At 39.4% G+C, this 15,893-nt stretch overlaps 2 protein-coding genes across 2 annotated transcripts in view; one reads left to right on the top strand and one right to left on the bottom strand.

The window, feature by feature from the left end:
- SENP5 (SUMO specific peptidase 5) overlaps positions 1 to 15,893 on the top strand; it is a 165,594-nt gene that overhangs the window by 23,641 nt on the left and 126,060 nt on the right. The window lies entirely within an intron of this gene.
- HRG (histidine rich glycoprotein) lies at positions 2,909 to 12,877 on the bottom strand. The gene is made up of 7 exons (XM_040074421.1): positions 12,692 to 12,877; positions 9,630 to 9,737; positions 8,563 to 8,650; positions 7,894 to 8,060; positions 6,121 to 6,237; positions 4,511 to 4,597; positions 2,909 to 3,880 (listed from the first exon to the last, which is right to left on the bottom strand). Exons 1-7 carry the CDS (start codon positions 12,875 to 12,877, stop codon positions 2,909 to 2,911), a joined length of 1,725 nt encoding a protein of 574 aa, XP_039930355.1.

Here is a 15,893-nt window from a genome sequence, read left to right as displayed (position 1 = left end):
AAATAAACTTCTGAGTTTATCTAAATAAACTTTGCTTGTTCACCAGAATGACACTAAGGTTATCCACCTGCCAGGAGGATAACAGGATAAATGGCTGCAGCTGGGGACCAGTTTAGGCAAAGCAAAACAAAAGAGAAAAAGTGTCTGTAGCTTTCTGACTTCTTAACACCTAAAGTGCTACTGAGAATGAATTTTACAAGGCTTAAAAAAAAACACCCAAGAAGGTCACAGTGGCAATGAAGTTTTGGACAACAGCCTTGTTAAATTTTATAGATCTGTTTAGCGTTCAGGCTGCAACACGTTCGAAAACTATGGTACTCAGATCATGTTTGAAAAGTCTTTGGACAGATGCATCTGGTAGGATGTCATATAACCCTTCAATAGCACTAGATAAACCTTGTCCTTCATGGTCCTACTGGAAAGTCCATCTCTGCTGCCACATGGTGACTGCCTGGTTTATGGATTAGTCAGTGATCACAGTGCTTTGTTATCATCACATATATGTGGCACCCAAGAGCAAAAGATTAAACACTGTTGTCTAAGTCTGGCCAAGCCAGGATTAGAGCTGGCTGAGAACAACTGCTGCTTGTCTCCCGTGTTTGGCATTAAATAGCTTTGCTTTGGATCTGTGAGCACCTTGGGATTGCCTCGGCTCCTGGGCTCCAGCTGTGTCTTGCTGCATTGGGTTTGTGTGGCAAGGTTTTGATACCAGAGGATTACAGGGATGGCTTCTGGGAGAAGCTGCTTGAAGCTTCTCCTATGTCTGACAGAGCCAATGCCAGTCACTCCGAGATGGATCCAGTTCTGGCCAAGACTGAGTCCATCAGTGCTGGTGGTAGTGCCTCTGGGATAACATAGAGGAGAATGGGGGAAAAAAGGAACTGGGAAAGAACAGGCAAGAGAAGAGTGAGAATATGTGAGAAAAATGGCTAGACAAACCCCATGGCCCATGAAGAAGGTGTGGGAGGAGCTGCGGTGGGTGCAGAGCAGCGATTTTCCTGCAGCCTTTGGAGCAGGCCATGGTGAGGCAGCTGTGCCCCTACAGCCCCTGGAGGTCAGTGATGAAGCAGGGATTTACCTGCAGCTCATGGAGGACCCATGCCAGAGTGGGTGGATGACCAGGAGAGGCTATGACTCTGTGGAAGCCTGAGCTGGAGCAGGTTTGCTGGCCAGGACTTGTGAGGGCACCCATGCTGGAGCTCCTAAAGGACTGCACATCATGGAAAGGACCTACACTGGAGCAGGGACTGGAGGACTGCCTCCAATGGGAGGGATCCCTGGCTGGAGCAAGGGAAGAGTGTAAGGAGTCCTTATCCGGAGGAAAAAAGAGGGATAGAAGTAACATGTGGTGAGCTGACTGCACCTCTTTTTCCCATTCCCCTGCACCAACTGGAGGAGAAGGTAGAGAAAATCAGGAGTAAATTTAAGTCAGGTGGGAAGAAGATGTTTGAAAATTTTGACTTTATTTTTTGTTCTCTTACTCTGGTTTGATTAGTAATAAACCAATTTCCCCAAGTCCAGTCAGTTTCGCCTGTGACGATATTTGGTGAGAGATGTCTCTGTCCTTACCTCGACCCATGAGCCTTCTGGTATATTTTCTCACCCCTGTCTGGCTGAGGAGGGCAGTGACAGAGCAGCTTTAGTGAGTGCCTGGCACCCTGCCAGAGCCAACTCACCACACTTGCGACAAGTTTTGATTAAAGAAAATGCACTTTAGAGACTGTGGATAAACTACACCAGAAGTAAATTTGTTCATACATGATAACAGACTTTTAAAAATTAGTCAATCTTCACTCAGTCACACTGAATTCTCATTTTGTTTCTTTTTATTCAACGTGGCCCTTGCACTGTGTTCCACTTTATGCCATTGAAAAGCTATTTGGATGATCAAATTACTAATGTTTTTGAGATTATTCCCATATTTATCCTTATGACATAGGTATTCTGAACCAGCCTGCTAGACCTTGATGGGGGCTGGAGTACAAAGAGACACCACTATTCTTTCTTCCTGGTCCTCCCCACTCAGTTTCCAGTAAGGAAGGTTCACCAATAAAGAAAACATTTACATGAAAGAGTTATTACATGCATCTCCTTTTCTCTTCCCCTGAGAGCAATTATGAACTATTTGAGAAGGGCTGTCCTTGACTGCAATAGATCTGTGTATCACCAGCAGCAGCTGTGGCGATGGAAGCACCTGTGCAGGCCACCCTGCAGTGAGACAGCAAGTCATTAACTGTTCTCAGACTTCTTCTAGATAACAGTGCTAACCCAAACACCATTAGTCAATTTATGCTGGAGTTTGCTTTGTGGGTGTTTAATGCTCAATAGTTTAATATAATTTCTAGTTCAATATCTAATAGCTAATTACATGTAGTGGGAAAAAAAAAAAACCAAACAAAAAAACCCCAACCTACCAACCCCCCGAAACAACAACAACAACAACAACCAGGCAACTGTGTCAAGAAGAAAAATGCTTGCTTTAAATCTGTATAAAGCATGGATGAATGTCATGGATTATTCTTTATGCAAAGCAGTCAAATTTCTTCTAGGTCAGATTCTTTGGAGAAGTATATTATAATTATGAATGATGAAAAAATGAAAGATTTTAGATGGTAATTTGCACTATTAGGGAATCTTCCTTTTTGTTAGAATTGAAGGAGCATTGTTTTCTGGGGAGATTTTACCCACTCACATTATCTGAGGGACTCAGAATTTTGAGCCTTTCAGTAACAGTGGAGCTTGAGATGGCCAGAATGAAGAAACAGGTTGAAATACTTAATGGTTATTTTCAGTGATTCTCCTTCCTTGAAACTGAATGCTTTCCCCACTTCTTCATGTGCTGTTTTCATTGACTGTAGGACTGTGATTGCCCCTGAAATTATCAAACCAGGAATATCTTTCTCTGAGGTCATATAGGAGACTTTTCTGTTACAAAGCTATGAGGAAATAAAGGCAAAATTTTTGGAAGGTCAAGTTTGGGTTTTCCAGGGCATGATTTTGATTGCGTAGTGTGATTTGGAAAGCCTGCAGCTTCTACCATCTCCTTTAGTTTTGAGCCAGTGCAGGAAAAGTGAAGGTTGCATTGGGATAGTTCAGGAAAGTTTGCAGTGGGAGGTGTGAGAGAATCCTGCTGATTTAGAACTGGGATGCGATAGACAGTTCCTGTTACATGGCATGGAAAATACTTTCCTGATATGCTTGTCTTGTTGTGATGATGTCTGTGACAGTGATGAGGAGGATGTCCTTGAGAAGGGGGACAGGGTGGTCCACGGTGGTGAGGAGGGTGGTCGTGATCTTGTCCATGGTGGTGGGGAGGAGGACAGGGTGGTCCATGGTGGTGAGGAGGGTGGTCATGATCTGGTCCATGATGGTGGGGAGGAGGACAGGGTGGTCCATGGTGGTGAGGAGGGTGGTCATGATCTGGTCCATGATGGTGGGGAGGAGGACAGGGTGGTCCATGGTGGTGAGGAGGGTGGTCATGGTCTGGTCCATGATGGTGGGGAGGAGGACAGGGTGGTCCATGGTGGTGAGGAGGGTGGTCATGGTCTGGTCCATGATGGTGGGGAGGAGGACAGGGTGGTCCATGGTGGTGAGGAGGGTGGTCATGATCTGGTCCATGAGGAGGGGGAGTAGGGTGGTCGTGACCTGGTTCATCATGGGGAGGAGGGGGAGAAGAAGTTTCTTCATTGCTGTCTTGATCTCCCTTGCTGGATTTGGGGTTATGCTCAGGGTCTTCAGGTCTGGACTGAGAGGAGGAGGGATATTTATGTCTGTGGTGATGCTTATGGCGACGTCTGTGACCAAAATGAGGATGACAGTGGGGATGTCTGTGAGGAAGTCCCAGAGCTGAGTATTTCCCTCTTTGTCCATAGCCATGGTGCTGTTTATAAAAACACCAGGGAGAAAGTATTATTCAGGGGTTTATAGGGCAGAAGAAATTGATGAGAAAGAGGGAGGTGGGAGTTAGTAGGTTTGCATTCATAGCTCTAATGATCTTTAAGGAAAAAAATCTGCATTTTTTTCACAATGGAGGAGAAAGAGTAGATAATAAAATGCCAAGTTACTGAAAATCTGCTGGAAACACTACACCATGTCAAAATTATATAACCAGCTGAGAAATATTTGTGATAGATCAAAACAAAATAAATCCACACGAGAGCAGCTGTTTTGATATAAATTGGAATACCAAATATGATAAAGATCATCTCCCTTCCTCTTGCTTTCTAAAATTTCTTTGAACTTGTTTGCTAATCTCTACTCACTTACACTTAGTCAAGTGATTTTTCTGAGAGAAGACACATTTGGGAGGAGTACTAGGGACAGCTCAATTCTGATTCATCCTTTGATTGACCTAGGACTTGCAGGTCAGTCTGTCCTGACATGCTGCATCACACCCAGGCAATAGAAAATTGGCATAAATGTTACAATCATCTGCCAGTCTGGACTAAGCAAGATTGCTGTAACCTGCATGAGGATACAGCCAGAGATGTGTCCATAACTGAGTACTTACCCAGGGATGGTAGATTTCACAGCTTATATCTGTTCCTTCAGCTTCATCTGCATCGCTGATAATTCTTGCCTTGCAGAATCCGGTGTGCTATGTAAAAGACGAGGAAAAAAACCCACAATGCACATCTGGGTTCTTGTGATAGAATTAATACAAACTACTGAATGTTCAACATTTTACAAGTTAGGCTATCCCTTTGTCACCTAAGTGTATTCACATAACTTAGCCAGATCCTGAACCTTCTGACCAATGTTTGCCAGTGATTTATAATGATTAAAAACATATGCCATTTTTGAGAGTTCTTGACTGTGATGCACTCTAGATGCACTTTGCCTATTCACCTAGAAGGCTACTACTCTGCATCTTGCTTCCCTTTTGGTGTCTAAGAGATTGGCCAGTTACTAATGCCTCCAAAAGGAGTACCCTTGGTGCCTGATTTTTCTTCCTTTTTTATTTCTTTTTTTCTGTCTTCGTTTGTCAAACATCTGTTCAGATTGGAGTATTCTGTAATTCTGCTTGAAGATCTCAAAACCTGGCGCTATGTAGCTATGCTACTTCAGGCAAAACTCAAGGCAGAGCTTTCTTCAATTTATTTTTTAAAAAGCAATTTGTTGTAAATATTTTGCATTACTTCCCTTAGCATTCTGTTAGCTGTGACTTTCTCCTGCTGTCCAGTTGTTGAGCATGGAATTGCTCATGTGAGAGAGCACAGAACCCACGTTATGGGTTCTATGTATGCTCTCTGTACTGGGTGCTTTATCTTGATATTTGTTTGAGCCATTAATAGCCCATTAGGATCAGTGAGTACAAATGGCAATGACATTTTACACAAGAACAGCAACACTGGCAGCACTGAAACCAGAATTCAGATCCTCTATAGCCATCTGCCTTGTGCTTTGTTCTGGTGAACTTGTGGCTCCCTTAACAGTTAATTTGCAACCTTTTCCAGTCTTGTGGAGTATGAAAAGCCAGAGAAGGTGATGGATGTATATAAAGCAAAAGTTTTACATATTTTATTTTTTCCATATTTTATTTTTTCCATATTTTATTTCATTATTTCAATTTAGTTTCTGGGGAATAATTTATTCTGAAATTGTGAGATCTTGCCTAACTGTTTCTTTGGTGTATACTATTATAGTAATGGAAAAATGGGGTGAAAAGAATACTTTGATAGTTTTCTGCAGACGAGTTTGAGTTATTCCACTCTCCATTCCTCTGCAGCGGAGAAAAACCTGACCCTGAGCTCTCTGGGATGACATAAGACATATATTTTTTTCAGGATCTATGACTTGTATTGGTGTAAAAGTTTTTATGGACATAGTATGAATGATTTGCTAGGGATTCGCCGCAATTTGAATGCAAAAGCCAGATACAATCTGAAAAACTCCAGGCCTCCAACATGCTAGATTCCAGTTACATTAAGATTTGAGAGTTCAGAGTGTTTCCTTATAAAAGACAAAGGAGCAGATGTAAAATTAGGATCAGGGCTTGGACATAATGGATCTTTAGTTTTGAGTTTGGGTGCATGCTTATAATAAACACTTGAAAATATACTGGTAGAATCTTCCTAGTACCACCCTTGATATCAGTTCTCATTCTAAGGCTTTACTTACAGCGTGCCAGCCATGCAGAAAATCACATTCCAATGCCTGATCTGTTTCCTGCATAGATTTGGAACAGTTGGTCTCTTTTATAGAGAATCCTAAAATGTGACCTTCACGAGAGGCAGTCTGAAACCAAGAGGTCAAAGAAGAAGTGGTAACTAGGTGTATTTAAAATCTTGTAATTTTCAGAGTAACCCTACATCATCATATTGTCAAAATCCCATCTACCTCATGCTTTCCTTACCTGTCCTGTTCAAATGTTCATGCCCATACACTTATTCAGCAAGGAAAACAGGTTAGATAATTTATATCTCACACCCTTACAGCTTCCAGGAACGCTTACTTTAATTCTTTGTTTAGTATGTGTGTGTTATAAAATCTGTTACTTTACAGCCTGTGTTTTTAGGAAGTGATGTCCTTAGAGTCTTCTCCCTTAGCTGAACTGCTGCTCCTGTGAAAGTAGAGAGATCTATTGGATGGCAACCACCCTTTTCCAGTGATGGGAATGCATAGAATAATAGTGCTGAGGTTAATTTGAGGTGAAATTCTGCCAATTACTGTGAGAATGTTGCTCTCTCTGTTGTCAAGGGCATTAGTTATGGAGAAGGCCTTACTCCATACGAATATGGGAGAAAGCCTTTGTGATCCTATTAAAATCCATAAAGAGGTGTTTCATTTTAATTTCCAACTATAGCACTACTTTTATTTCAAGTCTGTGTTGAAGGTGTCCTTAGCATGTGTGCACACACAAATTTCACTAGTTTAACTAAATTGGTTAAAAGTGCATGCACATACTTTATGGTATAGTTTTTTATTGTAATTCATAGTTTCTGAGTGTTAAAATCCAGCGATACAACGTAAAGTGTTGCTGTAGCTGAAGATGGTGAAGTGTGAAAGCAAAGTGCTTGGGGAGAAACACACGAACCTAGGCAATGTGAAAACAATCCCTTTCTAAATGGCAGTAGGGATACATCGTGCACAGGGCTACAGTGTGGGACACTGTCAGGTTTCTGAGCAATATTAAAAGCTGCAGGGAGGTGGGTTTGGCATGCTATCACTTAGGCAGTTTCCAAGATCAATATGTATTATGGTGGGAGCCATGGGACCTCATTACAGAGGTGTCCTAAGCTGACACATGTGTTGGCAGAATGATTCTGTGCTGTTTAAGTGAAAGTCTCCGGTATCTATCAACGAGAAATTTTGTTATTAATATACTTCAAATCACCCAAGGGATACATCTTCATGTTGACATCACATAGATATGGAGATATTTACCAGACCCAGAAGTTCTTCAAGAGTTATAGCACAAATTCACCTCCTGTCCTCAGAGTTCTGCTTTGCTCTGCAGCAAGAGTCAAAATGATGCCGAGCATGTTCCACTGTTTGTTCTACCCATGTGCTAAATATTCCAGGAGTAAAAAATTATCTGTCTGCAGCTGACAAAACATGTGACTGTGATAATACATGACTGCCCATCTCAAAGTCTGTTCAGTAGTAAATAAACTCATGTATGTCATGATAGGTAAACAGGCATTCAGAATTAAAATATGTACGCAGAGGGCCTTGAATTCTGAATGCCATCATACTGCCATAGTTCTTTAGCAAATGAGAAATCCTTTTGCTTTCACACACCTAAACTGAAGTTGATAACAGGTCTTTGCTAAACTAGGACCTTCAACTTAGATCTGATCCTAGAAGGGTTTGAGTTCTAGTTCCATAGTCTTGGAGTTGCTCACAAAATTGTGTCATTTCTAAGTAATTCTACGAGAAAATGCCACTTACCATCTTTAAAATTTTTTCCACTTTATCCACAGCGAAGTTGTTTGTGTGGTTATCTTCACTATTGAATTTCTTCAGGGCCTTTTTAGCAATATCTTTATGTTTCTCAGTGACTTCTAAGGCTTCAAGTTTCACAGGACAATCTTTGCACTCTACTAAGTCAGGTGGAACTGTGAAAACAAATAATTTACTAATATTACAGTGGATATTAATACTCTTGGGAGTGTGCCCATGCCTTTAATGTGAATGCATGAGAAATTTGAATGCAGCATTTCCTTGGAAGTGAAATAACCTGTCCTTTCACAAATATGGGTTTGTCCTGTGATGTGAAAAAACCCCAAACCCATGAAAATGAGTATTCTTATAAATCACCTTAGAATCTTATTAGCCCAAATGTGCAGTCTTCCCAAGTTTACATTTGTTCTGATATTCATTATCATATTTTGGCGGACTGGAATGGTGATATCATCTGACATCAATAAAGTCTGGTTTAGAGGAGTAGGGTAACCTTAATTCTATTACTCATTTTTAACATTCCATTTGAATTATCTAAAATATGAATTACAAGCAGATGAATGAATCTGTTACGGTTTCCATACTCTGGTAGTGTACAGACTTTGGTAAGAGGGCTGGTTTGAGGTATGCATTGGCTTACAGCAGTGGTTATTTTACCTGGACTTAATGTACAATTAAATCCATATAGTTGAGGTTTCTTCAGCAGATGGTTTGTATATGTGATAATCTTACATTGCCCAAAGTCCTGAGAGGAAAAAAGAATACATGATTATGATGTTATTTTCACTGGATTTAATTGGATGTAGGCGATCATAGAAATTATACCTCCTTTTAATGTGCAGTACCTCTAAGAATAACAGATGTGGTCATTAATGGAATGTTTGATCAAGTACTACTCAAAATTTGTCTTCAGATAAAATAGGATCTCTCTCTACAAGAGCCTTTATTTTAATTCTCAGTTTGCACAATTGAGTAGACAATGGAAAACTGAACCAGCTTTCTTAGTCATCCTGATACTTATTTGGAGTAGGATAAAACAAGATGGCAGGGAAAGTTAGAATTCCAGGTTACACAAATCTCTGTCAAATGTGGATGGAACTTTTCATTCATTTTTTTCCTCCATAGATAGATAGATAGATAGATAGATAAATAAATAAATAAATGCTTCGTCTTCTCTCCTCCTGGCCTTTCTGCTTTATCCTTTGTCATAGTACCACAACTCTCTTATTTAAATAGAGTTTTGGACTGGGAGTTCTCATTGTTGGAGTGCAAAAGAAAGGACAAGTATCGCTGTATCATTAATGTACTGACACTACCAATATTTCACATTGTCATACCACAAATGCTGTGACAGAAAACTGACAAAATATACCACTGGTATTTCTGGCTCGTATACCAGGAACATCCTTAAAAAATAGTTTCTAGTGCCCTTTAGTTGTCAGCAAATTACCCTTAAAACACAAGTTCTGCTATAAGCAGCCGAATGTGGATTATAGTTCCTTTGAGGTAAGAAGTTAGATAAAGCTATACTTATTTGAAGAGCCAATCCTTTCCCAAGCCTTTGGCATATGTTTAACAATTCTAAAATTAGATTTTGGTTTAGAATGAGCCATATTAAAGCCCAGTCTTCACGGAGAGATTTTGTGACACAAATTTCTGGGCAGTTCAGATGATCAGGTTAGTGCATTATTGGTGTATGGGTTGGTGCAGATGCCATTACTTGCCATTGGATAGGTGTCACTGTATTCACAGGACTCCCAGTGTCTTCTGGACAGGACAGAGCATTCAGTTTCCAGCACATCCAAAGTTAGGTAGAGGACCGTTGAATTTCCCTGGAAGAGAAGTGCAAGTAAAAAAGAGTCTGTACACAAGAAAGTTTGGTTTGAAAGAAACTTTTTTGAGGTTGATATGTTTAATCTTTAATGAAGTTTCTCCAGTTCTCTATTAAGGTTTTTCAGAGCTGCCAGGCATAGAAAGGTTTCAGGCTGGAAAGGACCTTTGGATGTCATCTTGCCCAGCCACTTGCTCAAGGCAAACATGAAAATTCAAAGTTTCAGCTGCATTCTGTGTATCACCAAGACAAACATCCCACAACCTCTCTGGGCCATTCTTTCTCCATGATTTTTTTTAGCCTTATATGTAGTCAGAAATTTCCTTCCTGTAACTTACAGCAGTTGCCTCTTTTCCTTTTGTTGATAACCTGTGAGAAATGTCTATTGTTAATCTGACATTCATCAAGTAGGGAAAATGCCACTGTTAAAAGTTGCCATCCCATGTTTCTGATTTTCCCATAGAACATACTGTTCTATCAGGACATCAGTTGTCTAGGCAGCCAATTATGTATCTATATCCACTTCAAATTACCTTCGTGACCAGATACTCTTTCAGAACTTTGCTTCCTGCTCAGTTTATTCAGGGAGTGATGCAACAAAACTCTAATAATCCCAATCAGAATCCTTAACTCTGAAACTCTTCTGGTATGTTCTGTCTCCTGAGCAAATAGGATTAGGAGAATTAAAATTTGAATTTGGATTGCAGTGTAATGGAATGTGGTGCTAAGAATTTTCTGTGGTCCACCAAAACAGTTTTGGAGTGGATTATTTAAACTTTATTTAGCTCTTGTATGAACATTCAGGATAAACCTGTGTATTTTATCTTGTCATTTAGATAAAAAAATCATGCAAAGCCCTTCACTGTGAGTAACTGTCCTTGGGTTCTATGAAGTTCCATCCATTCAGATTCCTTCTTCAGAGTGTTTCTGTATAGATGAGACCTTGTGAAAGAATTGCTGCAGTCTAGTGTAATATTTTCATTAGTGAGAGTCCACCCATGTCATGTTAAACACTCGTTCTGGAACACTTGTATATCTTAGCATTGTCTCTAATTTTAAAATAGGGGTTAACTGTCTACATCCAAATATGCAGTAGAAAATTCCTCTGTTCATCTGCTCAATAGCTCTTGAGAGAAAAATGGTGCCTTCTTGGTTGTTTTAAAAGCATTTTGGTCACTACAGTTCTGCACAATTCCAGAACGGTTTTGTTGTGGATACTTGAGTATCTTATGCTTCTAGAACTCCTGTGTAAACCCAGTAGAGATCTGGCTGGAATTGCTCTGCTTAGGTTTCTGAGGGGGCTGATGGGATAAACCCGTTGCACACTATTGCATGGAGAAACTAAAATTATGTTTTTGGTTTTGTTTTTGTTTTGGGGTTGTTTTTTGTTTGTTTGTTTGTTTGTCTTTTAAAATATATATACGTATTCTTAATGTTATCTTGGCAGTGGAGCCAAAAAAAGCCCTTGCACAATAGTGTACATGATTAGTGTGTAGGAGGTCACATCTGGTGGCTTTGGGTCTGAGAAGGTACAAAGACCTTACAGGGAGGATTCCTTAGCAGTCAGATAGATAGAAGTGTCTTTTCTGTTCTTGCAGACACTGTGTGACAGCTGAAGCTGTAGCCCTGGACTGCAAAGATGGCAAAATTCATTAAGGGTACAAAGCAAAACATAAATGTGGTGGTCTAGTGCTTATAGCATTCATCTGGAAGTGTGAATCCACAGCACTAGTCCATATTCCAAATTATGGTTTATACTTTATAGAGTCAATAGTTGCTTAAAATGTAGAAACACCGAGATTTTTCTTTTTAGACACAACTTTGCTTTTTATCGTTCTTTTTTATCATTTTGCATGTCTTACTTCCTGGTGGTGCCACTTCAGAGGAGTGGCACACACATAGCTGCATGGCAGCAGAATTCCTCAAGGACAGGACACTTCAGGGTTTAAATCTCATAATGCAGGAGAGATCCTTCCTAGATGAAGCTCTTTAACTGCCTGGCTATTGTGTAAAACCCAATGGTACAACTTGCTGCATTCTTGTTTTTGAAAAGCAAAGTAATCCATCAGGTTTTGCAGCAGGTGTACCTGAAGACCTGTGACAAATTGGACTATGGGCCACTTTCTGAGTCTGTGCTTGTCTTTACAGGCAGTACTAAGCAGCTCCATCAAAACCTAACCTGTTTTTTCTGTTACCATACTGAGGATTTTAAGATGCTGCACATGTGCCTGGATACCAATTTCATAGTCAAGCAGCTAAAAGCTACCAGGTGGATTAGTAAATCTGCCTGTCTTTGGTCTCTCTTATGTACTTGATAAAGACATTTTTATTCTATTGCTTTTTCTGCTATTGATTTGTTTTGACATTTCAGCAGTCATTGAGAAAGGTTTATGTATCTTCTCTACAAAACAGAAATAGAAATAGGAAGGAAATAGGAAATGACCTATAGGGATTCTCTATCCAGTCCCTCCCCTGTTTTGCAGAGTAGCAACTCCTTTGACTTCCTCTGCTTTTTTCCCTTTCCACCACCTTATTCAGCTATCTCTGAAATTAAGATAATAACAAAATACCAGTCTCGCAGGATACATTGATCTAATTAATGTTAGTCATTCATGGATTAAAGAAACCATCTGAATATAAATTTTGAGTATAACATCTGAAACCAGACAGCAGACAGGACAGATGAATTTCCAGAGTTGTATAAAGCTGTTCAGAGCATCACTTATGCAAACATCCTGCTGACCAAGACAAGAGAGGCCATTCAGCATTGTTTGAAATCAAGCTTATGCAATAAATCATATACAAATGAATACTGAGGTGTTGTAAATCACAGCTGATTCATTGGATTACGTCAACAATGTTTCAGTAAAAGCAATAAACATAAGCTCTTAATGACCTGGCTCATTATCTAAAAATCACAGTCTTGTGTAAATCAGCCTTTAAGTTCATACTTACTAAATGTAGTTCATGTGCATCAGCAACACGGAATAAACCAAAAACATAACCATCTCTGCGATGTCTGTTGACCAAATCCAGGGCCACTCCTGCATCTGTTTCGATGGTGTTACAGTCTGCAGGTGTAACTTGGGCTTTAGAGCACTGCAGTAGTGTTAGAAAAAAAGCCGAAGCTAGAAGCAGCATTTTGTTTGCAGTGTTAGGTCACTTGTGCCCATGCCCTGATAAAGCCAGCCTGCTTTTAAGTCAGAGCAACCCACCAAAGTTATAAATGAATGCTAAAAGGCATGGTTATATATATTTAAGTGTTGTGTCAGAAAGCCATTACCTTGACCCTGGATTAATATTTGCAAACAGCAAGTAAATGATTATATAGTGATTGAGCAGATTTTGAGGAAAGTAGGCTTTCTAACACTCTCTGGACTACCCATCAAAGGGCCTGTTTGTGATTCTTTAAGCAGGAGTTGTGCAATGGTGCTTTACTATGGAATGTACTTGTAACACTTCTAACAGTGTAAGGCTGAGCCTGGCAGTAAGAAGGTTCAGTTTATGTGTGCAGAGATTATACAACCTTAGTCTTTTGTTTACTGTTAAAACAGTTGAACTGAAAATATGCTGAAATATTTGTGGTCACATTATGGCCATATCTGTATCCATGTTTTTACAGACATTTTACCACCAGGCAACTAGTGAAAGGGAAATAAGGAATTCACTCAGATGTGGAAAAGGGATATGGCTCAAGGTACACTGCAGGCTGGTGGTCTGTAGCTGCTATGTGAGTACCTGCTATTCCTTCAGCTCAAGAAAATTTAGAGCAGATTTCTATCAACTTTATATCATTTCAGACTGGTACTCAGGAAGGGACTGACTGGCCTAATACCCATGTAATTTAGGTATGGCAAGAAGTTACATAAAGCTTCCTTCACATTCTCAGCCTGAGCAGTTTTGTGTGCTTTTTGGCTGTAGTAGCCTTTATCAGCTTCTTTAGAGAATTGCTGGTAATTTTTCTTTCTGTATTTAATAAATTAATGCAGTACCCAGTAAGATTTATACCTTCCAAGGATATGCCAATATCCTCTCCTGAGCAGAAGGGATGAGATATTGTCTCATTGTATTCAAAATCTGTTATTCAGGATGGTTTAAGACATTCTTAAAAAGGCAGTAATTGCTTGTCAGGGAGTGACTGAAGATGGAATACAAAATTCAAACACTGAGTAAGAAAGTACAGAAAATGCAAAGTGAGTCCAAAATGACAAGGTCAGACTCAGATGAGGAATTTTCCAAATGTAGGTTGATATGAAGATTGGATTAGCTTCTCACAGAAAAGGTGCTGGCTGTATAATTGACTTGGGGGCTGGAAGTGAGATATCTTTAAGGTCCTTTCAAACCCAAAGAATTCTATGATTCTATGACCTGGATTTACATGTTTGACCGTGAAGGGCTTTTTTACTTTTTTTTTTTCCTTCTTCTTCTTCTTCTTTTTTTTTTTTTTTCCTCTTTTTTCCTTTTTTTTTTTTTTTTGAGAAACCTTCAGAAATACAGTGAATTATAATCCTTAACATTTGCCTCATTTCATTAATCTTTATTTTAAAAAAATTCCACCTCTTAGCATGTCTGTTGCCTAAGAAATCATATTTTAAAGTTAACTGAGCTGAAGCTCAGTTCTTTCATAGTTCAGGACACACTTAACAGTTCTTTGGTAATAGATAAGCTAAATGGAGCATCTTACAATATTAGAACCAGGGGCACCCAAAACCATCACGAGTAAGTTTAAAATGGTTAAAAATAGTCCCCCCACTGGTAGCACTTGTTGTCACAGAAAGATCTGGATGCAGATAGTGTCATTGGGGACAGAAATTGCCTGGAAAAGTCCATGGGCAGTAGGTCCTTGCCTGGATAGTGGAAGGACTGAGTAGAAGAATACCCTTAAAGTCCCTGATACAATGATTCTGGCTGCTGGAAAAGTACAAGGGGAATGGTTTGCAGAGAGCGGCAGGTCATAAGCTTCTTCTAACCCCAATTTTCTTTTGCCACTGGGAAGGATGGATACTGGGCTGGATGTACAACTGTTCTGATGAAATAGGGCATTTCTTTTGGTTTGGTTTTATAATATTTCATTATAATTACTCAGAATCTCTTCCAGAAGATGGGGAAAAAAAAGCAGTGAAATAAATGTTGTGTAAATAATCAAAGACATTTTAGATATATCTCATCAGTTAAAAATAAAATTCCCATTATTGCCATGTTACAAATTGCACCCCAATTCATTTATTACAATACTGGTTAATTTTTTCAGATGGGCAGTGATACTAAAGAAAGGCATTGGATTAGGTGATTTATAACGTAATTCCCTCAGCCGTCTGTTGTTTGCAGATTGTTCTTTTTTTCTTCTTCTGTTCTGGTTTGTTCATTGTGACACTCATCATTTTTTTTGACCATAGCTTATGTATATTTTATGTACGAAATTGAAACAGTATGAATAAACAGTGGAAAATGTGCAATTCCTGCAAAATTGACTGTGGAAGTAAAGTAAGATTCTGGTCCCACTCCAGAGAGTTTTGTCCTTGATTTTTTTGGAAAAGAAAGATTGGACTCTGTTATTAAAGTACAACATTGACAAGAACTCCAGGCACAGTAAGAGCAGTTAATTCAATATTTGTTATACTTAAGTCAGGATAATGTATTTTTATCACATCTCCTTCAGTTTGATATCTTTTTAAGAACTTATTTTGTTTTTATATTTATTACTTTTCAGTTTTGTGTGTTGCTTTAATGAAGCCATCTCTGTAAATAGATTGCTGGAAGGAATCAAAATATTTATCCAAACATGGCATTTCTCTTGCATAGTGTATCAAAACCTCGTTTATGACTTTTAACAAGGTTTGACTTAAAACAGTAAGAGGTGATCCACATTCAGACTTTAAGGGTATGGTAATAAACATCCATCCTAAACCTCTCCAGAGCACTGGGAGAACACATCAAAAAGAGGCTTATCTTCCCCACTTGAAAAACAGCGTATGAAATGTGTAATAAATATAACTTTAAACTAGGGGGATAGGAAAGGGAGAGCTGACACATGAAGGAGATGATATGCAGTAACCAATTCCTCCTTTCCTAAAGTACAGCTGTACCTACTTACAGATATCCCTGGTTTCTTGGGAGCACAGCTGCTATGAGCAGACTGTTCTCTGCCTTCTGCAGG

Source organism: Hirundo rustica, chromosome 10, assembly GCF_015227805.2.
Source record: "Hirundo rustica isolate bHirRus1 chromosome 10, bHirRus1.pri.v3, whole genome shotgun sequence".
Classification (NCBI taxonomy): Eukaryota; Metazoa; Chordata; class Aves; order Passeriformes; family Hirundinidae; genus Hirundo; species Hirundo rustica.
This window is presented reverse-complemented; position numbering and strand designations above follow the sequence as displayed.